This window comes from Apteryx mantelli, chromosome 26, assembly GCF_036417845.1.
Source record: "Apteryx mantelli isolate bAptMan1 chromosome 26, bAptMan1.hap1, whole genome shotgun sequence".
NCBI lineage: Eukaryota > Metazoa > Chordata > Aves > Apterygiformes > Apterygidae > Apteryx > Apteryx mantelli.
The window spans coordinates 2,299,634-2,327,456 of NC_090003.1; the positions used below are offsets into that span (position 1 = coordinate 2,299,634).

The 27,823-nt window shown below is 37.9% G+C and overlaps 1 protein-coding gene across 1 annotated transcript in view; it reads right to left on the minus strand.

The window, feature by feature from the left end:
* Positions 1-572: 572 nt before the first annotated feature.
* Positions 573-27,823, minus strand: part of PLCH2 (phospholipase C eta 2) — a 72,999-nt gene continuing 45,748 nt past the window's right edge. The window contains exons 13-23 of the mRNA XM_067311278.1: positions 24,859-24,951; positions 23,687-23,787; positions 22,979-23,076; positions 21,921-22,103; positions 21,359-21,466; positions 21,043-21,167; positions 18,134-18,218; positions 17,301-17,447; positions 16,287-16,366; positions 7,925-8,984; positions 573-3,703 (exon numbers count right to left, since the gene is read on the minus strand). Of these exons, the coding sequence (XP_067167379.1) occupies positions 1,956-3,703; positions 7,925-8,984; positions 16,287-16,366; positions 17,301-17,447; positions 18,134-18,218; positions 21,043-21,167; positions 21,359-21,466; positions 21,921-22,103; positions 22,979-23,076; positions 23,687-23,787; positions 24,859-24,951 (3,828 nt within the window). The 3' untranslated portion in view covers positions 573-1,955. The remainder of the gene's footprint in view (positions 3,704-7,924; positions 8,985-16,286; positions 16,367-17,300; positions 17,448-18,133; positions 18,219-21,042; positions 21,168-21,358; positions 21,467-21,920; positions 22,104-22,978; positions 23,077-23,686; positions 23,788-24,858; positions 24,952-27,823) is intronic.

A 27,823-nucleotide genomic window follows, 5' to 3' on the forward strand; every position in this document is an offset into this window, starting at 1 on the left:
TTAGCTTTCCAGGGGAGAGTATGCACTAAGTAACGCACACTTTCAGTGTGCACTTTGCTGGGAAAGGAAGAGAAGAAACTATATTTTTGAATGAGACCAGTCAAGAGCAAATTTTTGCTGCAGTATTTTCAGCAAGACTTTAAACAACCTCAGTCGTGAAGTAGGGCTATCTTACTTGGAAAAGTGTAGAGTTTACCTTTGTCTTGTTCTCTACAACATTCACTGCTTTGGCTGTAACAGAATGGATTAGGCATCTGTTCTGCTATTAATTATATAGATTCCCCCAAGAATTTTCATCTAGAGCTGTCACTGGCCCTGCCAAGCAAAGGCACCACTTCAAAACTATGCATGTACAGTGCATTACATAACCATAGGATGCCAGTCTCTACCCATGTTTTGGTGGACCTGAGAAAATTTGAGCAGGATCCAAAATGGCTACTACTTTGAAAAAGAGTAAAATTAAATGTTACCCACTAAAGAAATTTTAAAACAAGAAGGGATAGAATTAACCATGTTTGCACACCACAAACTTCTAGACAACATGAAAAAAGTGTTGTGTTACAGCTAAATAGTCAACAGCTGGAAGGTTAAATGTGTTTATTTTAGCAGTGTCAGGTGGTTTTACAAACAGATTTATAGGTTTTGCACTATACACAGAAGAATTATTATAAACGAAAGCAAAATATCCTCTCAGAAGGGACTCTATGCATCCTGAAAATAAAATTAAACCTCTGTTTCTCTTTAAAAGGCATCGTAGTAAACATTCTTCTCCATCATTGATAAAATGTGCATCTATAATAAATGACATAATTCTGGAAGTGGGGGAAACCAAAAATAAAAAGGTGAAAAATGGGGAGGAAAAATGATTATTTTGTTTAGGTTGGTACTTAATTCTAAATATGTTCATCTAAAAAATTTAAATATATCTTTTTAAAAACATATCATTGAAAATTTTGTACGGCAGTGCAATACAGAAAAAGTACAATTCATCCAAAAGGTGCTATGTACAGCAGCATTGTTAAAATACCATAAAGAAGAGGTGGTTCTGTTTTAAAGGAAAGACTAGCATACTTTTTAGCCACTTTGGAGTTGAAGTCAGAAGATATTTCCTGTCTGTTTTATTAATTCCCTTCTCTTTCTTGGCTCCTTTCCACAGATTAGATTTTGAAACAAGGAACAGTCACAGTTCATTTTAAGTGCCTGTATGTGTAATATATGGGCAGACATAGATACATGCATACACACACATATATATGTATATTTATAAATATAAACAAACTCAGTTAAAAAAAAATCATTGTTTTGGAACATGGTGAGAGCTTTCTTCTTCAAAGAGTGAGGCAATGTAGATTCTTACTGAAATAAATAGGTCCAAGATAGAAGATGGACTTTATTTACTTTCATTTATATATTATTAATTCAGGAAATAATTACACTGCAATTTTGACTGTCTCCCAAAGAGGACACTCTCAGATGCCTCACATTCTTCCAAAAAACAAAACAGAACAGGGGACATGATTTTAACTCCAGCAAAATTTACCTTAGTTGTTGTTAACATCACAAAAATGTTTACCAACTATGGGAATCAGTCACTGAAATTAGTAAAGAATGTGAGTTTTGCACAATGTAAATTGCAAGTGCAAAGCAGTGGTCACAGATAAAGGAGGCCAGATTGAAGGCTGGAAAAAATGTAAAAAAAAAAAAAAAAAAAAGATGTCAGATCATTAAGACTGTAAAAATACAAGCCTTTGATTTCATTTGGTTGTTCTAATTCCACAGACTTGACAAGTCTAAAACATTCATCTATTCTTTTGGAGTCATGATCTTAAGTACCTTTACCATCAAGGGAGGACCAGGAAGTATTATGCCATATGAGGACATTCTGTGCCTCTTAGGTACTTTACATTTTGTCTTGACAGGAATGTAAACATCACCTTATTCAGTGCTTCTCAGAATTACAATTTCAGCATAAAAAAGACCTCTGTGTCAGTGTTACAATCAGTCTGGTTCTTAGGCTGGGATGCAAACACAGTAGGAGAAGCTACATCCATACAAACTCCTTTCACAACACTGCAGGCTCCCTCTGGATTTCCTCTCTCCTCAATGGGACTCCCACTGAGCTGGACCAGGCTTTGCAACCGCTGTCTCTCCTGAGCTTGTTTGGCCCTGTTGGCAATGTACCGCACCCTACTCTGACTCCGAGATGAAGACCTGCGAAGGAGTCCCAAGCTCTCCCCTTCCTCTTCTGATTCCGTTGGATCAAGACTGGTGGGGGAAGTGATATCATTTTCCTGCCGAAAGGCAGTCAGTTTCTTCAGCTGCTCAGTCAACTCATCCCGGGATTTGACTGAGGGTCTCAGACCTGAGGAGCGGCGCTGCTCCCGCATTGATCGAGTGACAAAACTCTTGCTGATGCTCCGGTATTTGCTTTCAAAAGTGCACACAATATCATCAGAGGTAAGGTCTCCAAGACTTTTGGATTTCGCCTGGCTATTCCCAACCTTATCTTGTGCTTTGGATTTGAGAGAAGACTGTCTGAGACTTTCCATGTACAGCCTGCTCCAGGTATGCCTTCTAGGGATGGATGAGAATGCATCTTGAGAACTCCTGGCAAGAGGCCGAGGGCATAATTCATCCACTGGCAGCTGGCCAGACCTCAGATTAGGATTGGATTTGCTCTTGCTCACCACTGGCATCTCATTAGCTGATGCTGTAGCAGATCGTGGGCGCATACCCTTTCTAACAGCAAGGGGCTCAAAATTTTCATGACGGATGCCAAGATCTGGGAGGCTTTTGCGAGCTAGATTGGGTAGAGAGAGATCTATCACAGTGTCATTGGAGGACATGCTGGAAGAGGAAGACATGCTGTCACGATGACTGCTGCAATCTAGTTTGCTCCAGATCCGGTCATTAACAGTGGCATCAAAATATACTTCTGCTGCTGGAGACAGGCTACTTGGATTTTTTATTAAGGCTGAGGAGTCTGACATCTTGTGACTTGCACTCTTTGACTTCCTTACTAACAAATAAGAGCTGGTTTGAGAAACAGAAACAGCTGGAGCCTGTGCAGCCTGGGCTTTCCAGAAAGCACCTGGAGGCAAAGCCAGCTGTGTGCTGTTAATCACATTCTTATGCTGCAGAGGGACAGCTACTGCACCAAGCTTTTGGCCTTTAGATTCAATGATGCTTTTCACATCTGTTAACACCTGACCTGGTTGGTCATTTTGCTTCTGGCAGTTTTCAGCAGCTTGGTCAGCAGTCTTACCCACTGCAACTAGCAGCCAGGCTTGTTGAGGATGCACTGCTAAACTAAACTGATCTTCAGCATTATTGTATGCCTGTGTCCAACCATCATCTTCTTTGAGACATCCTGCCATACTTGTTCTCTCATCCTCTTGGACTAATATACTTCTGTTAGCTGTTGCTGTGGTTACCTGCACTTGGTCTTCTGCAGTCACATTTGTTCTTTGTTCTTTAGTGTGTAGAGGTTCTTCAGGCTGATTGGATGGGCTACTTTCTTCTGATTGAGATTCAGTGGAACGATCAGATACAGACCCTTCTTCAGAATCACTGTATGGAGCAATGGGTAGAGGGAAGACGACGCTGGCATGTTGGTTTTCATTGGCAATACTGGGCTCTTCAGTGATAGTTTCTAGGCTGCATAACGAAGTGACTGACCTCTGTATTGAGAACTGGCAGACATCTAATTGGGAGATATGAAGGAGACAGGAAAAAGAAACAAACAAGAAAAACAGAGATACAAGGTTAATCAGTTATTACCAAATGCAGCTTAGCTGAAGATTTATCTTTACATAATATCCTTTTGTTTTTAAAGTAGCAGTGGAAATGTCAGTCATGGTTTTTTAAATAACTTTTATGATTTCAAATGCCAATACAGGCAGTAAAAATTTCTGCTCATTCAGTTTGAGCTATCCAACAGCCATGTTGCTTTTGAAAAATCTCAGTCCATGCTTACTAGCAACATATTGTTTTCTTGATTGTGCATATTCAAAGAATGGTACCAGCCAATTTCTTAGTGTCCTTGTATCCCTTCTCAGAACTTTTCTTCCTCCATCATCCAGCACCACTTGAATTGTTTTATTCCTTCCATCACTCAAAAATGGCAGCGTATTAGATCATTATCAGAACATGCATAATCAGAACATCACTGATCAACCAACAGATGTGATTCCAATTATCAATTATGCAGAAGAGAAGTAGCATAGGACTTCTGAAGTGGATTACAAGTAAAATGATTTGTATATTTACAATGTACTGTAGTCAATGTGCCTTTTTTAAACTTTTAATAGAGTAACTTCATTTTCCTAAAAACGTTTGTTATTTCTCTTTCAAAAACTATACACAGATGCACACTCCATGAATACCAGGCTGGCAGTATCTTCCTGAAGAGTCAGTACAGCTGCCAAAAGGATACTCCAGCTGCAGTGTTTATACCATGTACCCTAAGACACAAAGCAATCATGCCAGAAGGACTACTTTCCACATCTCTAAACCACAATGCAAGCATGCTTCAAGAACTAGCAAAGCACCACAAAGAAGCCAGACAACAGCCTCAAGAATATAGGAGCAGATAATCATAAGAAGCCAGGAAACAAACAAACAAACAAACAAACAAAAAGGCATACAGGCAACAAGGTGCTTGAATCAGTGACACTCAATAGACAGTTACCTTTTATTTGCTTGTCCTTTCAGTTCTTAACTAGACAGAGAGAGTGTGCATATAGAATAATAGGACAGAACAGAGGAAAAATTCCAGTTAATGTAGGGAAGGCAGGTGCAGATAACAGGATAAATTAATGGGGAGGGAGGGAAGGGAAACAGACAGAAATAGTCACACATTTCTTGTAGGATCCTAGGAATTTATGCATTTATTTAACCAAACAGAGCACTCAATGGAATCCATAAAAGGATTCGTATCAAGTCCATTTATTTTGTCATAGAATTAGAAAAATAAAAGACAATTTTTGCTAATTTTCAAGGAAATTTTCATAGCATTAGTTTGAAAATACCAGTGGTTTTGTCCCCACCTGCCACACAGAAACTGGTATAAAAGCTACAATTCAAGCTGCCCACAAATAAATTGTCCAAAATATATCCATCATCACTGGAGTTCACAAGGCATTACTGCTGCATAAAGCTGTACCACTCAAACGAGACAAAACAGACATCCCACAAAAGAGATGGCACATTCATAAGTCATAGCAGGCATAAATATATCTGCTTCCCTTGAAGAGATGCTCATTATAGAAACTGATAGTCCACATTCACCTAGAGGACTGGTAACCACAGTAAGACCAGCCTGGTGACTTACTGCATGAAAGCAAAAGCTTTACCCAGATGGACAAATCAGAATCAGTCTTACTGACTACTAAAAGGATTAAGTATTCGAAATAGCGTCACTTCCTCTTTCTTAGCTCCTTTTCTCTCAGGTAAAATTCTTCCTCCCCTGAAATTAATGACAAACCTTCCACAGACTGTACTGTTTCAGAATCAAACATTTGTACGTTTTCTTTTTCGTTTGTTTTCCTGGGTGACTACCTGCTTGCATAACACCACAGCTGTAATAATAGAGAAGCAATACACTCCACAGGCAGGAGTGGGGGAAGGAAGCCATCCTCCTCTTCTCCACATCCCTTTTCTAATGCCCTGGACATTCGTCTACATTACAAAAATATGCTGAAAGCATACTTGGCCTTGCCTTTCACCAACGGTATTTCCAAACCAGTCTACTGACAGAAAGCCTAAAAATGGAGACAGCTATTTAGTGGCCTATATTCCATTAGCTGGAGTGTGAAAAGGGAAGAGAGCATCTTGATTGTTGAAGGCATATGTGCACATAAGCAAAATCCACCATTCACACAACAGCAACCTTTTCAATACCTGTATGAGTATTTGGAGGAGTCCAGAGCTGATCAGACTAATGAACTCTCCTTGTCCCCATCCAGGCTAGGTCATCAGTAAAGATGACAAGGCAAAATACTGGAAGCTGTAATGCTGTTGCCATAAAGGGGACAAACTAGAGGCTATAGTTTCCTGTCTCATAAATCTGGCACTTTCTTTCAATGGAATGTTAATTATGAAATGCATCCATATTAGGCTAACGTTATTGGTTTCCTTGGTGTCTTGGCCTAAGGCACTAAAATAGCAGGTGGATGGGGAAAGCATGCTGTTTGCGCAAACACAGTGTTTGTCACTGGGATCATCAGTATCCAGTCCAATTGATTGTTTCACTATTTTTAAGGTTTGCTGATTCCATGCTTGAGAAGTCAGATGGATTTAATTAAATTTCAAGCATATCACAACATTTATTTAGCAACTTAGAGGGCTGGCAGGGGACCTGGCACTAATAATGGGAAATGGCTCCATATGTCACAATACTCAGAGCTTATGAAAAGCCTAATGCCAATAATCTAAGCGCAGGAAGGCTTCTGCTGCTTTGGTTTAATTTCAAGCCATGGGAATTGGCAAAATTCTTCCTCCTCTTCCCCTTACCCTAGTGTTTTCCTGAAAGCTCAAAGCAGATATTGGGAAAAGGATGTTTAAAAAAAAAAAAAAAGATTTAAAAGGTGAAATAAAGAGGAATTGCAGACATCCAGTAAAATCAAATTGATTCAATATATAGAATGTTTCAAATTTCTGTATTGGGTAGTCAGAATCAACTACTAAAAAAGGAATTACATCTTCAGAAGCACTGAAGTGACTTGAGTGTTTCTGAAAATGTAACCATCAATGTCCAAATTCCTTAGACAACTAAAGTGCGGGGCGGGGGGGGGGGGGAGAATTTGAAGAGAAGCTATTACAGTCATAGACAAAAGCTGTATTTCTTTATTCCCTCTTCACTGTTCTACAAAACAGAGAAAATGTAGTCAAATGCAACATCCCTCCTGCCCCCCAAATCAGGAATAAAACTAACTAACTAGGTTCCTTATTACAATATATACTTTGATTTCCTCTGTCCAACATGTAAGTTTCAAATATTCTAAAAAGGACTAGCTATAAGAAGTTCCTATTTTCCGTATTTGCAAACATATGGTTCATGAGTAAAGATACAATCACATGATCCAGGTGACCACACGCATACTCCTAGCTTGAAACAACTGTAAAATAGAATGTTTTAGCTTAAGCAGCCTTCCTTTAAATGGACACACATTACTTTGCAACTGGGAAATGCTAACAGCTTGCGTAGCTTGGCTGATGTCAAGTAACATTAGCTTGCATACCTTGCTTGATTTAGATTACGTAACTGTGCCCTCAGGTCACAGTCAAATCACAGTGCATGACTGGGGATTTATATATTTAAGACCAAAATGGTCTGCTATGTTCATAAAGTGTGATCTCTTGAATAAGACAGACCAGAGAATTCCATCCAGTAATTCCTGAACTGATGTCAGTAACTTAAACACTAAATGGCAAGTTCTCTGATGAAGGGACTGGTTTGACTGTTAGCAGAGCACACACTTGATTTTAGTTCTGTTGTGGTTATAACTCAATGAAATATAAATACTGATAAAATAATGTTGTTTGTTAATATGGTTTTCCCACATTCAATCTCTACTTAATGCTCTGGTTTGGATCTTAAAATTTACTTAGTATCATACCATATTCACTAAAAAAAGAAGGAAACAAAAAACCTTCAACAAACAATCCAAACATTCATGGACTATTGACAGTTTTACTATTGGAGATGGTTGGCTAGGCATGGAAAGGACTCATCTAAACTAGACACATCTAGAAAAAAAATATGCTTATGCACAAAATGTTTCTCTTTCATTGCCAGGAAAAAAAAAAAAAAAAAGCTCAATACCAAAACAACACACAGAAGCTTCTAAGGAGAGATGACATGCGGAAGGTGAGGCAATGATGCGATCTACGGTGGAGAAGGGTGAAGAAAGTCTGTTCTTACCAGTAAAGAATATAGGGGATTTACTTCGAATTTCCTCCAATTTTTGAATGAACAAGGCATTCATTTCCCGCTGTAGGGTGCCCACTTGCCTTCGAGAAGTTTCAGACCAGCGCTTGGGGAATTCTGGGCTTCCAAGGCTTTCTAGACTGCTGGAATTGGAGGATATGGAGCCACTGCTGGCTGCAACCAAGTTCACAGTGCTTCCATACTTGCCACCTGATTGGCACTGCCACCGCTGCCGGGAATGAGCCTTCATTCCATGACATTTGGATTCAGCAATTTTCTTCCCTGAGGTCACCAAAGACTGGCTGCCCCTTATTAGATCACTGGCAGTTCCAAAGCTGCTGCAAGACTGCAAATCTGATTGCGGCCTTGGCTGATCTTTAATACCCCAGTTTTTTAGTTCTAACCTCTCTTCTCCAGTTATACTGCTATACTGATCATGGTGAAGCATGTCTTTAGCAATAGGCCTGGTAGGATGCTCACTCCACTTGCATTCTAGATCTGGGCTTTCTTGCGAACCAATCATGCATTTCATGCAATTGGTGGCCACTCCAATCCTACCAGAGCCGTTGATGGTGCAGCGTGCAAAGATACTCTGCTTCTCACTCTGGTGCTCCTGAAGACAGACCCTGTTGGACCTCCGTATGGGTTCACTGAAAGCAGCACCCCCTTGAGCACAACTTTGGCTTTTACCTTTGCCAGAACAATGGGCCTTACCTTTCAACCCTTTGCCATGTACCTCCCCATTGGCACCATCTCTGGGAGCTGGTGATAGACAAGCACTTTCTGGCATTTGCTCAAAGTGAGGCTGTGAGGTGTCTTCCACTTCACGGTCTTCACTGGCCCCTTCAGAGCTGTTATCTTTGGTGTCAAAAGCAGTTTCTGGAAACCCTTTCTTGTTCTTCTTCTGGCTTTTGGTGGGTGCACTCGCTGTGCGTCTCAAGATGTGGCCACTAAAGGAATGTTTGCGATGGAGCTGACCAGCAGCACGACTGTCCAGAGATGCCTGTTTTGGATTTCTGAGAAACAGGCCTTTTAGACCCAATGTTTGTTTGGCCTGGAAAATAATAAAAAAAATCCTTAATATAAAATGCAAGCCTCTTCCTTTGGGCAATACGTACATACACACACACGAGTTTCCTGCCATATTCCTACCATCAGCATGAGAACTAAACTGAAAATAGGGTAGAGATTAAAAAAGGGGAAAAAAAAAATCAGTAACAGTTTTGCAAAATTTCACATCTGCTTTTTGCTGAACTATGGTTTTAGATAAAATTTTCCCCCAGGCTTATCCCTGTATTTGTCATCCTTTTCTTACTAGCACATAGCTACTTACAAGGAAAACACAAACATTAGATATTGAAAAAATAAAAAGGGAAATATTTCATTCTATAAGGATCTAATTCTGAAAGGTGAAGAGTTTTTCAAAGTGTGCTAAAAACAACAAAGCTTGGGATATTCATAATGTCACAGATTTCAGACTCTTACAACTACAGTTCAGGTAAGTTCTTTTTAGCAATACATCTTTCTGTTTTGTTTGTTTGTTTGTTTGTTTGTTTGTTTGTTTGTTTTAAAAGACACAAAGCCCTGTGAGGTATGGGTCAGTTTTCCAACACAATCCTGCCCCAACACTTTCTTCCTATGGATACGTAGCAGAAACTAGAGAAGGCATGGGAAACGAACTCACTACTGGAATCCAAGGATAAGTGGAGACTTACAGATTTGTTGCAAACTTAAGTCTTTTCTTTAAAGAATGTGAGCTACTTGGAAATGAACATAAATCTACTACCAAAGCAAATCTCTAGAAAGTGAGCATTTACGTAACAGTCACACAAAATGTAAGCCAGCCCCTGAAACCCCATTAAGAGGCAAGTCTCCTGGACTCTGAAAGTACCCAGCTGGAATAATGATACTTCTCCAGAGGGCAATCTGGAATAGTTAAAAGAGGTCTGAAGGGATTGCCATTGACTGTATAGGCAGAATACAGAGATGAACTTTCTAATCTAGACACTTAAAGCACTCACACAAAGTATGTAGTGTAAACGATCCCTAAGAATGGCCACAGAGGAATTGGTGCAACCTAGCTACTGCATTGTGAACTTGCATTCTAGCAAGTTGCACTCTACTAGGAAATCTTGAATGAGGCTTATGCCTTTAAATCATACCGTAATACAAATAATGCTACAAATACTACAACTCAATGTTATCTTAAATGGTCACTACATGTTTTCAATAAAATAAATCACCTGCAATTTCGGAGACTCAGATACATTAGAATTGGGCCAATTAGGATTGCTGAAGAATTAAATTAAATTAGAAACCATAGAGCTGAATTCTCTGGCTTGTGCAAGAAGTTATAGTTGTGCAGAGCTGGGCATCAGATACCATCAAATCTAATTTTTGCTGTCTCTTAAACTGGAGATAGTGACTAGCACTCACACTTTGCACAAGAAATTTGTAACATACACCAAAGGGCCCAGCTCTGGAACAAAACAGAATGCTCAGGGTAAATGAGGGGAAGAAACTGAAACCACCTGTGCCCTCCCCCCTCTCGCCCCTCCAAAACACTCCAAGCTATAGAAATGGAGGCAATTTAGAAAAGATATTTTAAAATCATTTTAATTTTACCTGTCATGCAACATGAATTTTAAATGACAGTGGCCTTTTAAGCTAAAGAATATTCTTGACTTAAACAATACAGATAATAAATGTGATGTTCAAATGGAGCTCTACATTTTTTAGGAATTGTTGAGGAATACACAGTGGACGTAAGAGTACCATATTTTGTTTTTCAGTATAAAGGTGATTAGCACTTCAATTGAATAAATGCTATCATGAATAGCAGTTTAATCGTACACATCACAAATGATCTCTAAACATTTCTCTTTCTACCTGTGGGATTACATTTTGATCATTTCCTACACTTGATGACTTCCAACACTTATCCAAAGACCGTCATGTATGTTTTCATCACTGAAGAAACATATTATAAACAAGCAAAGTTAGTCAGGATGATAATACAGTACTTTATGTACTGAAGTATATACTTACTGAAATATTAAATATGCAGAATTACTGTCAGGAGTTTCCCACCATCATACAGTTGTTTAACATTTCAGTGAAATTGAGTTTCAGCATTCCTGTAAACATTCCAGGTGTACTTGCCAACTTTTAAAGCAATAAGCTGTTGCATAATAAAGAGTAGGCTTGTTTTACTCTGAGTGTAGAGCCTCATATACATATGTCGCATAAAGGAGAGAAACAGGTGTTCCCCTCCTGATCTGCTTCTCCTCCTTTGTTCCCTTTATGTCCCAATTAGATCAGACTCTTTAGTAGCTGTAGTTCTCTTCCCTATCTTGAGCATAATGAATGAATGAATGAAAACACTCTCCAAAGTATACAACCCTATGATTGAAATACATTGTAAGAAATACGTGATAAATTTGATCAACATCAGTGCTTGCTGGCATCCTGCTGTCAGTTCAATTCCTTTACCCTGTGATGTCACATGTGAGGTCACATTTCTGCAGTGCCAAAAAATGGCAAAGAAATGTCTCATTTAAATTACGGTGGTTTATCTTTCACTCCCAAATATTTGACCACATGCTCATGCATTTCATTTTTTGCTTTGTAGGACTTAATGGATAGAAATTAGTTGCACTGTACAGCGAGCCCAGGTTGAAAGCTGTTTTTATTCAGAAGTGTCCTGAGCAATCTGGTATATGGAATGACAGCTTATTGGTCTGATAGGAAGCCCAATGAAAGCATTCAGAATATTATTTCAGGCTCTAATTGACTGAAGCTTAGTTTTCCACATGCCATGATCCAGTGTGAGCAAGAAATGACTAAAAAGAGAACTAAAACAGCCTTTAAAAATATGTACAGGGTACGATAAAGAGGGTAGGGATTAATTTTTCCCATTAGCTGATGAAACAGTGCAAATAATGAAAGGCAGAGGTAGGTTAAATATTAATGTAGGTTAAATATTAATAAAATTTTTGAGAGAGCCAGGCTACTGAATAACCTGCTTGGATCATTCTGGATTCACTTTCACTAGAAAGCTTCAAAACCAGATTATGCATTTGTTAAGGAGTGAAGGAAAAAAACAACCTGGTCCAATTGAGACAAGTTGGCAAGTACACAGATTTATTCATATAAAATCATGCAATATAAATAATTGCAAAACATGAAAAAACAATTTCTCTCTCTCGCTGTTTCACACACACACAAATAATATCTAATAAAAATAAAAGAAAGAAAACCACTGACGGAATGGAGGATGAGCAGTGAAGGGCCCCAGGTATTACTGTTTGATGCACCTTTGTTAAGCCAGCCATTACTGCTTGAATCAATGGACTGATTCAAGAACCCAAATCAACTACAAATTTGGTTAACCTTACAAAAAAGGTTAAAAAAGAGAGCCAGTTAGAAGGAGATCCAGAATGTCTGCTTTCAGCCTCTACTCCAGCTTTTACAAACCACAAGGGCTACTTCATTCTTCAATCTTACAAATTCAAACACTTCAAAGACTTACAAATCAGCACAAGAGGCTTTCCCACAACTTAGCAAACAGTTCACTGTTATATGTTCTTTTCAGGTGGAGAAAGTATTTTCAATTACAGTATATCAGAGAAAAGACAGTAAGAGACTTAAGGAAGAACGAAAAGGAAGGTATAGAAGGACTTCTATCCTGGATCTGCTTCATAAATGGAGGGCTCTCTGGCTGATCAAAGACCCGACAGAACTGACCGAGTCAAACGTCACAGTACATGTTATACGATTTGAAGCGTATCAAAATGCTAATAAGGAAACATTGATGCTAATGAAGTAACTAGTTAGATGCATGCAGGTGTATGGTGGTCACTATGCCTCCCTGTGATAGGAGGGGGTACCTTCAAGGCGTCTAAAAATGCTCTGCTTCTAAAAGTAGACTTTTTTGACATAGAGAAGCCCACTGAAATCACAAACAGACAGAGTAAAAAGACAAGTAAGACACACAACAGTGAAGGAGGATCTCAGAGATACACACATCTAGAAAAACATGAGAAATTCCACAATACATGAATAGACTACAGAAGAGAGAGAAACAAAGAAGAGTGTCTTCAGGAAACGATACAATCTATAAAAAGAGATTTCAGATAAGTAGAAGTTAAGGTGAAAAAAATCTAAGATTCTGCCTTTGCGATTTCAAATTACTGTAGAGGGCAGAATATCTACATTTAGAAAAAAGCCCCAAAATGAAAAAAAAAAAGCCCTCTTCATTGACAAAAGTCTTAAATATATGCTACTCCAGCTGCCACTAATATAGAAGTGCACAACACTTTTGGCTGAGGTAAGCCAGTAACCAAGTCTAGGAGCTCATAATAAGACTAAAGTTGTCCCGTTCACTCTGTTCTTTAAAATCAGCTGGGAGCTGTGTGGGAATATACTGTGATTCATATTCTGCCATTCTTGTCCGTGCTGGGTATCAAAGTATTTCACCTGCAGCCTTCACTGATTTTATAAATCTACATGCACAAAAGAACTTCTGACCAAGAATAGCTGAATGTGATCCAGAGAGACCAGAAGAGAAAGCGTTGTGTAATATTTTGTTTCATGTTTTTTGTAGTGTTCGCAGAGGTAGGACTGTCCATGGATTTATTAAAAATAATAATAAATAAACCCACATACAAACTTCCCTTCCAAAACCTTTTGCTTTAATGAGGTTAGTGCACAGCACCACCATCTTAACATCAGCAAAGACCAAGAGACTGCAATGATAGTGAGAAGCAACACGGGATGTATAATAGAAAGAGAACATGAAAAGTGAATAAAGCACTCAAAATCCAGATCAGTACTGTAGACCGGAAGCTAGTAGATAAGGACAGGGAGGAGACAGCATGATACAGCAAGAGTCTTTCAGTGTGCATAAAGCTTTGCTTAAAAAGCATACTAAGAAAATCTAATAACCCCAAAATTGCTGCCAAAGTTTAAATGTGCATGTTATTTTACTGCAAATTATAACTATCACTGGCAAGATACTCATGAAGAAGACAATAAGAGCAAATAATTATGAAAAGCTAGGTAAAGGAAGGATTAACAGAGAGAGAATGCTTTCAAATAAAATAGATTAATTTGAAGGTAAGAAGTTGTTTCCTGGAATCAAAAATAGCAAGGAAGAGTTGAGGTGAAAATTCTTCAGTGAAAACGTTCACAAAGATTATGAACATCCTTCCTTTCTTGAATCACTGCAATCAAGAACAGTGACTTGGAAGCTGATGAACTTAACCTATCGGTAATTAAGGCAGGCAGACCCAGTCTTTATCTAAAAATCCTATTTTCCAGTGGATACTAAGTTACAAACTGTGACTTCCGATGAAGGAGAGTGAAATATTTGCTATCCTTACAACAGCACCAAGAGAGCAGCACAGAGAGCATCACCTGAAAGCAGTACACAATGGGAGCAGCATGGACACACTTGGCAATGGCAGGAACAAGAGATTCTGCCTATTTTTCACCATTTTGACTAGGAACAAAATATAAAAGAATTCACAAAAACAGTCAGTTGGGGTGGTCAGGCCATCATCTCTGCTGGATTCAAACAGAAAATGGATGCTTGTTTTCATTAAAAGACATAGGGGTGGGACATGGTCACTAATCAGACCAATTCAATTCTCACTGGCTTCATGCCCAGGACCGAGTTCTCTATCATTCTTGTTACAAGCCTGGAGGGTTTGATAGGACTATGCAAGAAAGAGGCAATAGACCTGAACACAGGAATTCCAAGAAAGTTAAAGACAAAATTCAAAGCTGCTTGAATCAGTGCCAATGCATGCATCCAGCAAGTGTCTCTAAGGTCACTGATACAACTTCATCCCTACCCATGGCCAAACCAGGTAGGACTTAAGCCCTATACAGTTTCCTTGAACTCAGAAACATAGCCAGAAAAGATCTTATCATTGAAATGCTCAGCCTGCCATCGCTTTTCCCTGAAGACTGGAATTAGCTGGCCTTTTATCACAACCTGAGTTTTAGCCATTTATCTGTGACAGGTCCTACAGTCAGAAACTAAACACTGCTCATCTGCTTTCTATCTTACTCAGACCAACATCAAACAACTCTCTTTCACCCAAAGCTTTAAAAGTCTCTTTTTCCTTAGAGCTAAATTCAAACAGATTCATAAATGCCATCACAAGGGATTTCAGACAAGACTCCTAGTCCTGTCAGGAAGAAGCTATATCTGCCCAAAGGCTTTCAGGTTAGCCATCAGACAAAAAGGCAGGAACTCAGCTTGACTTCTCATTCCTTTTACAGACGTTAACTGAAAAGTCTAACATGACATTCTTTCCATAAACAGCCCATCTTCCCATAAGTATACAACAAAACTTTCCTGGGAGTTATCTCAGTTTCATCCCATAAATGTTTTGATTAAAATCTAGCAGTTTAAAAAGCTGCTTTCATTTTTAATTAAAAAAAAAAAATTCTCCCAATATAAGCAGCAACACAAAAAAAGAAATTAGAATTCCCAGCCTGTTCAATGCCGCCTCCTGCTGTCAGGATGCTGGTATGTCAGCTTGCTACTACAGAAAGCTCAGTCTGCCATTGCGCCTGGATCTAAACTCATTCTCTGATTCTTAAAGGACTTAGCCACCTGACTGTCAATGAAATTAATACCACAGAAGTAACTAAATCCAGTGCACTGGAAGAAAGAAGTTTTCTCATTTTCAGCTGGCCCTAGGAAAAGTTTGAAGCTGGAGCTTTACTTTCAGTTTAGGAGTTATGTGAATTCAGACATGGCATCCAGATGGTTCTATTTTTCCTGCATATGAAACAAGCACACCACTCTTAGCAGAGAAACAGTGAATAATAAGCACCAATAATAATTACAGGGATCATCCTTCCCCTGCACTTTAAGTGTTATTATGGAAAAGTCCCTAAGCAAATAATCCCTAAGAATTTTATTAAAATTAAAAAATCTCAGGCAGACAGGGCCTTCATAGAATAAGCTTTGCAGGCAGAAAGCGCTCAGTGGCTGAGGTGTATAAGCATTTGTTGAGTAAGGTGCACTTAATGTATTGGACAGAAGCAAACTCATTGTATCTATGTGTATATGCTGCAATGGAATAATCTTTCCCTATGCCTCCCTCAAAAAGGTACAGCAAGAATCTCTTTTTATAATATTCCTTATGATCTGCCTTTGTATCTTTGTGTGCTTAGAAAGATCTCAGGCTACTATGACAATCACAGCAAAGCAATTTATTCTAGTTTGATAAATAGGTTAGCTTGGACCTTTACCTGCTGGGCTTCCCTGGTGTGATACAAAATCCTGTCAGCACATTTACACAGGCAAAATTCATTACTCTGCACCAAAGGCACTCACCTTACCACAGATGTCATTAATAGCCACATGAACAAAGATGGATGCCTCTTCTATACCTTCCAGGTATACATGCCGGTAGCCTGAAACACAGAGTAAGCAAAGCTGTCAAGGAGTAATGGATGATAGAAAGAGCATCTAGAGACTTCCCTTTTGTAAACAGCAAAAGAAATTAATAAGCTTTCTCTCAACTGCTCCCCATACTAAGCATCCAGATTTGTTCTTTACCTAGCCACACTCAATTTATTTGAGAGCCACAGCACTTATAAATTTAACTGATATTTCTTCTTGTCCCTTTTATATTAAAAAAGAAATTTTGTCCTGTTTTTCCTAGTGTTCATTATTGCAGCTGTCAATCTTTGACTGAAACTTGACTTTCTTGCAGATTTACAGTCCCTTACTAATACTGCAGATGTTTCGACCAAGTTTATTTTATTGAGATTGGGTGTTTGTTTTCAGTCTCAATCAACAAACCACAAAATACTTTTAATTTCCTTTGCTTTGAAAGAAAATGAAAAATATACACACAAATGAAATGAGATTGGGCTGAAAACAAAATCAAGAAATAGACAGAAAATAGTCTAATTTGGATCCCACCATTAGAATAGGTAAATGCCTACCATATGTTAAACTGTTACTGATAGTAGTAACTCCAGTCAAGACTAGCGACTTTCAAAAACCAGTGGGAAGAAAAGAGGGAAAAAAGCAGTATGAAATAACACAGGGAAAGATTATGTACAGTAGTCTTTCAAGTTCACTATATTTAGCCATCCTGCTTTACAATCTTATGCATCTTTTTGAAAATCTAGTCCCACACAGTTAGTTGATGTAGTTTTGTCATCTGGTAAGTCAGTAGTAGACCTGGATAGAGAACTCAGGAGTTCAAACGCCTAGTCTCTTGGGAGAACTTCCTGCTGCAGACAGATGCACACACAGTAATACAGCCTTCTGCAGTTTCATTCACCACAGGAAGAAGTCCTAGCCAAGTGATTTGTTATTTCACAATTTCTGTCTTACCTGGCATCATACTGCTAAAAGCTATTGTTCTCTGTCCAATAAAATCACGCCCGATTGGATCATGATCCCACACAAGGAACCGAATCAGTGCAATCTCTGGCATGTGCACTGTGAACATCAATGTTTCCTCCCACATTGGGTTAAAACCTGGGAATGAAAGATATTGACATAGCTTTGATATTTTGTTTGTTTTAGGTGTTTTGTTCATGAGACATGAAGCAAGACGACTGCCTATAAAAGGAAAGTCTAAACTGCAGTGGTCATTCTAGTTTTCCTAATAGTTTGATCATTGTTTTTAAAAATTCAGTACTCTTACTCATTTCAGCAGGAGCCACAATAGCACAAGATTTTGCAAAAAACATAAATGAATCTCACTTAAAGTTGACCCTGCTTTCAGCAGGTGGTTGGACAAGCTGACCTCCAGAAGTCTTTTCTAATCTAGATTTTATGATTATAATTTCCTTATTAACATTTCTATACTCCCTGAAGCGTAAGGGTAGGCTTCAGAAGTTGATGGCTTCTTGTCCCTTCTTTTTATCACTGCTATAGCTCTGAATACCCTTCTATCATAAAGAAAGAGAAGTCAGATAAATGGCTCATTTTACACCAAGACCTTCACAACACTATACCAACTCACTTGGGTAATTCAAGACCCAAGTTTGATTAACACCAAGAATCCTTAAATGGATTTTTCAGTGTTTTGCCACAATAGGCACCAAATTTCATTTATTTGTCTCTTTAAGAACAAAACTTCTAAAATGATTCCTCAAAAGCTTTCCTGAATGAGGATGTTTCAGATAGCTGTATAAAAGCAAAAAACCCCATGATCTTACCATTATCATCAACTACTCTAGTTTGTTCTTTGACGCAATCAACTGGTAAGCCTATAACTTCTACTTCTACAAATGGATCTATGATCTGGAAAAGAGGAAGTAATAAATATTGAAAAGAAAGAGCGACAAAGACAAAATTGAAGCACAATGCTAACCTTTACAATGTGAACATTGTATATTATTTTCCCAATAATTTTTCATCATAAGCCTTTCTGTAAATGATTATTATGCTGATCAGAGACCTATGGCCAAATCACTGTAAAGGCATAATTTAAGATGATCATGTTGTATGGACTTGTGATCATTTCTCTGCTCTATTCTATGCTAATCTAAAACGAAATTTAAACACTGGTCTTTATATGAATGTTTTCTAATTCAGCGGATATTTGAGCGAAAGCTTTAAGATACATTCACAACAGTCATTATGACAAATATGTTCTAAAGCAGTAAAATGAAAACAATCCCAATGAGAATCATCTGTTAAAAGTCTTAGTGTCTATAAAACCATCGTGGCACAACGAAAAAGGCAATGGTCAAGGTACAGGAGATTGAGACCTGTTGAGACCTCTTCAACTAAACGGTAATCTCAACTGAATTACAAATTCCCTGAAGGCAACAGTGGGATGGACATTCTGGGGATCATAGAGAAAGACTATTCTTGCACAAAGTCTTTACCTTCTACTGGCTAGCCAGAGAGATTCCTCTGTTTGGCCTGTTTGACCTCTACCTTTTTCGTTAGTCTATAAATATCTCTTGGGTTCTCAGAAAGAATGACCTTAAATTTTCACAGAGCTGATTCGCAGAGTGATACCTCTTATCCCTATTCACAAAGGGTCGGAAAAGTCAGGAAGCTTTAAAACATTAACCTGTGTTCCAGCCTGGGATACAGACTAGGTGATGCAAATCATATAAAATCTATGCTAGACCCATTCAAACACATCATTTGAAATGGCAACCTGATACTGAAATCCACCATCCATCTCCCTGTCAGCAACACTGATGATAGAGTACCTCTCATCACCTATTAGATCTTTGGAAAGCTTGTTACTGCTTTCAAATACCAAGAACATAAACAGGCAATGTGGTCTCAGCAGGAAAGAAGAAGCTTTTTGATGCTTCACAGAAATGAATGTTCCTTGTGCCCATAAGCCCATAGAATACTTTGCCCCTAAAGTGCAAAATATCTTTTATCTGGTTTTTGTTACTCTTTGAAAGACACCTGAATTCTCAGTAGGAAAGACTGCATAACGTATTTGTCAAACATTTTATCTTGTTCATGTAGCTCTGTTCTACAAAAGGCTTAGGGCTTGGAATGCGTTTTTCATAACATAGTGGTCAGCACATGAAAGGTCTGACCTTTATCTGGTATAATTGTGTGCAAGTGAAATACAGATAAAATGAACATGGAATTTTAAACAGCACCTAACTTTCTGAAAGAAGCCAGTGTCTGTAGCTTTCAACAGGGCTGTTATTTCTGAGTCCACACTGGCTTACGCAGTGTAGACACTTGACTTAGCTCAAACACTGACAGCAATCAAACCAGGGCAGGGGGAGGGCACAGAAAATTGGCAGGATAAATTGGTGTTCCTTCTGATTTTGAGAAGCTCAGCAAGTGCTAACTAACCACAAGTTTGATATCTGGGTGCAGATTGCTTCCTAAGATTATTTGGGCATTTTATCTTAACAGTGTTAAGTTTCCTAAATATTGTTGGCTTCTGGCATGGGGAGTAAGTTTGTATGTTTTGCAGGTACTTCTGAAGTAAACACCAACAACGTGGCTGCATGCAGTTGTAGGAAATTAGATTCACATTCTCAGGAAATTTTCTTCCAGGATAATGTTCTGCATGAGCTAATTTACCCTTCTAATCAGGATAAACTGGAAGTACCACACAGATTATTCTTCATCTTCTGAAAGATGGTCTTAATTTGAATTATGACATATTCCAGACTGTTACACATGTGGTATTAATAGAAAGAAAGAAAGAAAGAAAGAAAGAAAGAAAGAAAGAAAGAAAAATGAAAATGCAAACAAATGATTGAAAACATAAATAGGCCTACTAGGGCCTTAGTATGACCCTATGTTTATCTTCTAGGGAAATTTACACAGTCTGACATAGTGGCCTACACAGTTCTGTGGAGAAAGGGTATTTAGAAGATAATTGCAACATTCATATAAAATCAAACCATCTAAAAACTCATTTCAGAGGTTTGATTCTGGTTCTAACAGGCAAAAGGCTAAAAGGAAATTTTTATTTTGACATAACTGCTTCATCCTAACATTAAGACTAATGTTTAATAAAGTCACACAGGTGTTATTACAACACCAACAGAAAGCACAAGAAACAAACAAAATCTTTTCAAAAAGCTGCCAAGGGGTTGCAGACTTGGCTCATTTTACTTCCATAAGTGAGTTGCCACGGGTTTTATAAAACAAAATGAGGCATCACAGAAAATCACGCAATAGAAGCCAAAATGAAGGACAGAAAGAAAACCAGTAGTAATACTGTGTTGAATGGAACAGATTCACCAAAGCAGAGGGAGGGACTCCCAATTAACTCCATTTGTCTTGCCTGACAAGCTCAGCAGTTTTCTAACAGAATTTAAGAGATAAACTGATTCAGCTCTATATGCTGGGGTGTGGGGTGGAGGTTTAAGAGTCCTGTTGTGACTAGGACCCCATCATGATGACTGAGCTTCTTGGCCCTTTTGCTTGTCTCTGAGGCACTGTATTAACAATCAGAGGAAAATCAAACTGCTGCTGTGATGCTTAGAAGAGATGAAAACCACCTAAAGATCTAGGATGCTAATGACCTGCCTAATTTATTCATGTTCTACAATAACTGCACGAATTGAAACCCTCATCCTTACCCCAGCCATTTGAAAATAAACAATCATCAATTGTCCCATACCTCTCCTCTGTCTCCCAACATGGAGTCCCGTGGTTTTGGGAGTTGTTGACCACTGATAATTCTTAGAACCAGCTGTTTCTTCAATTGACCAGGTAGTGGGTCTTCAGAATTTGGATTAAAGACACCTGTAGAAACAAGAAGCCATATAATCTGAAAGAAGTGCAATTTTAGGGATGGCATTGGATACCTTCTAGCTTATTTGCTTCTAGCATTAGCAATCCCGTTTTCTACAAACTACAGTCGGGATCTATGCCAACTCTTCTCATGCAATAAGCATAAGAGCATGCATGCAACTTTTCTTCCTGCTTTTTCTTACCTTCACACATGCAGTTTGGTTTGAGGACATAGCCACAATTCCCATTGGCACTAAACTTGGCCCGGTTCAGTTGCAGCATTCTTCCCTCTGACTGGTAGTTTAATGCAACTGCTCAAAAAAAAGGTGATATCACTAACAGAGGATATTAATGACATTCTTGTTTGTACCTCCCAGATAAAGGAAGAACACCTAGAAATATTTTTAAATTTTATTTCTTGGAGTCAGAAACTCATATATGTTGAAAAAAAGAATTCTCTTATATCACATACATTACAGCTTCAGGGAGAGAAGCTCTCCAGAAGAGTTCTGAACTCTGAAGTCTTCCTGCATGTGATAAGAAGGAAGCTCATTTATCTCCATTTGTCAGACATTTGCTTATGCATAAGACATGTTTGAGAAAATCTATGTAGGTAACAATACGGAAAACAATAAGGAGGACTCAGATGTCAGTAAAGCTGAATGAACAGAGAACTCGGAAGTATTTTAACAGGTGATTCTGGAGCCTCTATTTAAACATTTCTCCGGAATTAAAACAAATAAAACAAAGCTTCTTTCTGCTCACCAAGCTGGCAGCCAGCATTCCAGAATGGCTGGGGATTGTAGTTGCTAGAGTCTACACGATAAGAAGATGGGTAGATGCGGGACAACTGGTGTTGGTTGAAATGCAGATACTGTGCTGGCTTTTGCTGCAGTATCTGGTGGGCTTTTGTTTCACTGAAAGATGAAACCTGCCAGCTGGAAGAGACTACAAAGAAGAGAGGAGGAAATTAGGGGTCATCTCCTTTTTTATTTATTTCTTTTTAAATAAAGCATTTCAAAATAGAGCACCAGTAACTCATAACTATCAAGTGTTATTGGAATACATTCTACTACAGAGGGAATCATCCTTTTTTCCATTACAGCAAAATCATCGTGTTTATTGGAGGAGTCATGGCTGGGACAATGAAGCCAAGTACAATAAGTGACCTGAATCATCTTTAGGAAGTTGAAAAAAAAAAATCTCTTAAGATTTTCTGAATCTGGTCAAGGAAAGTATGATTTCTGACCAGTCTCTCTTTCTGATTTTTTTTTACTAAAATCCTTGATTCCTGTCAAGATTAGATGCAGAAAACATAGAAAGAGGACTGAAATCTTCTAGCAATTTAATGCTGGTGTTTCATCAGATCTGAAGAAAAATCAAAACTTTAGGATATATACAGCTTTGGAGACACCTCTATTGATTTGTAAACATGAGGACCCTGAAACAATGAATGCTCTTCAGACCGTTCCACCTAAGAGCATATCCAAGTCCCATACTATTTCCCAGGATATAAGTGATGTGTAGCAAACTTTACACAAGCTAGCAAAAACTACATGTGTTACTACTACTTGTAGTAAATTTTATCTCCTTTAATGAAGCTGTCACACAACTCTAGACTCACTTCGTGGATTCTGAATAACAAGCGGTCAGCCACCTTGAAATAGTATAGTTTTACTGTATGCAAGTCTTCTGTCAAACTCTTCACAGGGTAGGAGGCAAAGAGACAAAAAAACAGCTTTTATAAAAATAGCTATAAGAACATAAGCCTTTCAATTTCTGTGCACAGCAATTATTTTTAGTAGACTTTTAGTTCAACCTACTTTCAGTTTCAACATCATGGATGCCAACAGACTTTGTATATTTCACCAGGTCAGACAGTGCCCGGGAAAGTTTCATTGTTTTCTTCTGTCGGTTTATCCTAGAAAGATAAAAGAAAACAATTTCCCATAAATTAAGAGAGAAACTTTCTCTTCTGAATTTAAAAAAAATCAGAGTGAAGAAATAAAAGGAGGTTTTCTTCTACCAAGGAGATATTAAATATTTTTACACCACATGGAGCCTCATTGTCAAGGCACAGAAGCTTTAGAGGGGAGAGCATGAAAGTATACAGAACAAGTCACTCTTGTTCTTACACATTAGTGGCAGACATGAGACCTGACAAGATCTGGTGGGGAGGACTCTAAATCGCTGAGACCAAAGGGTGGGATATCAATTTATTCACATATATTTGTACTTCTCAAGTTAACAGGATTTTATTTAGCACTAACAGAAATACTTCTTAAATCCCAACAAAGCAACAAAGGGATGCTCTGATCCTCCTCATTTGCATCAAGTTGTCACTCACAGCATACCTACCAATCTCCCCAGAGAAGGTGCCAAAGTATCCTATCCTTATACAGGATTCCTGTCACATGCCTGCAGACACCCTTCAACAAATTGGCTTGCAGAGCTGAAGTGTATCTATTTACTAGGTACATTCACATACGCATCTTTTTAGACACAAAATTGCCAAATCATGTGTTACAAACCTGCTGTAATGTACAGAGCCCCTGGCTAAATTTCCTTGAGAGTCCAAATCATCTTCACCCTCTTCCAGACTTGTTGCCTTTTTCAATTTGCTTCCTTTTTTCTGTGCCATAAGGAAATAAAACCATTATATACAATGGATATCAATATGCAAAAGAGAGTTGCTCTTTATTGCAGAAACTAGTGGAGAAGAAAAATAAACTCAGGCAGTTAAAATGGTCTATAATAAAAATTGAGGAAAAAAATTTCTGTGTGTGTTCTGAAGAAGGGTTTTCAATGAAAGAATCAAATAAATTACTGCCAAGTTTTATGGTGTAAGAAAAGCAACATAAGATACAGATTTGGGGAAGTCTTTCTGGTAACGCAAAGTAGCTGTTATGATGTCCACAGCTTCCATATTGCTGGAACAATTGAATGTGTCTGTAAGTACATATCAGCAAAATTTCAGCATTTTGAGGGCATTATTGATTTTAAGTATCTATTTTGAGATAATTTCTCCTATTTTGAGAATACATCCCGTTCCTTGCTCTGAAAAAAGCAGGATCCTTTAAAAGGCCCCAGTAGGGCACCGAAAAATCGGTATTCCTACTTGAAAAGCTTTGCACTGAGTATGAAATATCACAACTACCAACTGGTTTTTAATACCATGTCCATCTGATCAACATTTGAGCAGCCAGAAACAATCTTGCTGTGTTATGCCAAGAAGCAGCTTTTTTAATACCCTTCAGTTTAGCAGAATGATATGCATGCCCATGGGGAAGACTCAGCCTACAGTCAGAACCTTTTTATAACGGAATTGTAGATCCTCATATAAAAGGTGTTTTCTACAGTGCCACTGCTACTACTAGTACTGTGTCATGCAGAGAAAGTAGGATAAAAAAGGTTATTCTAGTTAGTTAAATTGCAACGCTAAGTTATTTTAAATGGAAAACGCAAATTAATTTGAATGTTTTTCCAGACTAGATCTTGGATAAATTTAGACTCTGATGTAAACTGAAACAAGCTGTTATGCACAATTAACCAGTTGTCCTGCTTATTTAATCAGTGAACAGTCTGATAGCAAGCCTCTGTCAGACAATGCAATTATGACATTCCTCCCCCACCACTGTGAACAGAGAAAGTTCTATCCAAGAGTCCACTCTTTAGTGTAGACCTAATCTACCGAGTGGCTTACCTTCCGTTTAGAAAAGCTGCCCATCAATGATCGGCTGTGCCGTTTGTTGGTATTGAAGTCTTGCCCAGATTCCACATCATCCTCAAGTTTATTCTAAGGTGACCAGACAGAAAGAATAATGAACGGCAGCAGATCAGAGCACTGCGGACAGCACTTTTAAACACCATCACAAAGAGTTTGGAAAGCAATCCATCCTAAAGTGTCAACAGAACTTGACCAGACTAAGGCAAACATTTTTTCTATAAGCTGAGTACAAAACCTTGTATCACAGATATAATTGACATTATATTTGCCCACAGGCACTTTCAGAGCAGACAGAAATGACACAAATACCTACCCTCCATGTGCTAGGAAATTTTACTTTGAATCCAAGCCACATACAGTCTTTGACACCAGACTGTTTCACAGCTTAGTATTTGCACAGCAAAGTTTAACAGGATTTTTTTTCTGCCAGGAGGTGTGACTGAAATCACATGGTTTTATGAGGATACTCCATGGTAAAACAGAATTCTTGCAGTGCCTAAAAATGTATATACTTCACTGAAAATGTATATACTTCACTGGTGCTACTGGACATACACATGACCCTACAATTTCACTGTTTTTCAGCCTAATAACACACAGACTACTCTGACTCACATCTACTCTGACTCACATCTACTCAGAAGGATTCTATAAGTCTTGGCCTTGCAATGGATCTTACAGTGATAACTCTCTGACACACTACATAAATCCTTAGGTTTAAAAGCATACAAAAAATTCTTGTACTAGAAAGTTTGGGAAGCTGAGTTCCAGCTCTAGTCTAGTTTTAATCCGCAGTTAGTAAAACTGTTTACTGGCAGGTCTCCAATATTTTTCATTTGTATGCAACAATCTTCCTAATCTTTTTGTGGCTTATTACAACCTCTAAAATGACAATGGCTCAAGTTCATGAACTGTAGCCTGTGGGCTAAGTACATTTTTATAAATAGCCATCAGTATAAAATTAACATACAAATGTAAATGCATAGAATATACACAGCCAAGAAAAAAATGCCCAGGTTTCACAGTGGAAAACAAATTCTTATGTTAAAAAGTCATCACTTGTGTATATTTCATGCTCCAATTGCTCTCTGAGCCAGAAAAAAGCCTTGCATATCTGACAGTGATCTTCACCTGGCATCATCGTTAACTGAATGAATTCAGCTATGAAATCTGAAGTTAATAAAAAACAATTTATTTAAAAAGCTAACAAAATACAAAAAAATGAACTGCTAAGCACTTCTTTCTCCAAAGTCCAATTCACATTTCCTAGGACTGCCACACTTCATTATTCATCTGCAAGCATAAATCATAAAAACAGCTAACAAAAATCTAAGTATCTGCAAATTAAAAGGAGACTTCTACTGAATGGACATCAATGCAGAAAATATTATTCCTTATAATGTGGCTTTTATATAAACAATAGGAGGTACTAATAAGATGTCATGACATTATTAATAAGATATTAATAAGATAAAAAAGAAAACATATTCCCTTCTTACTAATACTTTATTAATATTTGCTGTCAAAATCTTATCTCACAATGATGCAAAAGTTAAATGATGCTAATAAATTTAATCTATGTTTGCACCAGGCTAACACTGTTCCAAGATTTATGATTTATCTTAGACAGTTAATCAGGGTGATACCAATAAATATGTTAAGATATCTAAAAAAAAAAAAGGTGAAAGTATTCCATTTTAATTTGATCTTGTAGAATTCTGTTTGAATCAAAAAGAATTCTTCGGGAACTTCCAAACCTAAGTTTTCTATTAAAATCTTTAGGTCAGTTTCTTAACAGAAGCCCATACCATCCTCATTCTGGATACAATGTGACATTTTCCAGACCAAAAGGTCTTTGCACCTCTAGATCGCAATGATCCTATAAATAGAAAGTCATGCTATTTATTGACTAGCAGTTGGCTAGAGCTGTTCGAGGAATTTTTAATTATTTTCTATGACATAATGGCATTTGCCAAGAACCATGTTTTTATAGGACATACACATTTCAAAAAACTTTAACTGAAAGAGGCTCCTCAGACCCATGACAGAATTTGTGAAAAGATATAAAACTCCCCCACCACACTGAAATAGCCAAATACAGTGCAGAACCAGGGCAGTCATCTGGGAATGGGAAACAAAGGTTCAACTCCCAGTTCCACCTAATTCTGACTGCGGTCCTGACTCCAGAATCTCCCCATTCCAGGTGAGTGTTTTGGCTATCTGGTTATTCTTGATTCATTTGATCTTAGTTGACCTATTTTTTAGTACAAAATCTACAAGAAGTTGATTGCATTATGCCCCAAGATGTAACTATGTTTGAAATCTCCAAAATTTCAAAGGTTGGGAAAATGTTTCTCACTTAATTTAGTTATTAAGTTGGAGATTATCAGAAGGAAGAACTATTTAGTAAACATGACAAGGATGGGAATCATGGAGTGGAATAATCGCACAGGTCTGACCCACATTAGCTTCCCTACCTCATCCCTGCTATAAAATATCTCAAAGGCCTTCACCTATCAGATAAGAGACCTTTTCCAGATAAGGCAACAGATCTCCACATGTAGACATTCTGAGATAAAAATACTAGAATAGTTTTATTCTGAAATTAAAGGCATTTTTCCCTGTCTTAAAAAGTGATTTTTAGTTAAAAAAATATTTGCCAAGAAGTAGGCTAATTTAATAACTTGCAAAACCTTGTTATAATACTGGACAATTTATAAACTGTTGATTTCTGAGAGTCTGTCAGAACTAGTGTAGATGTGGTTAACTTCTATGCTCACGCATGCTGAATACATGAAAAGGGACTGTTCTAAACATGTTACACAATTGCCTACAGCTGAGAGAACAATATTGATCTGCCTTTTTATGAAGAGGAGGAAAGCCATCAAATTAAAAGTGATTGAAATGTTTAGCTCCTGAATGTATAATTTACCATATTTAA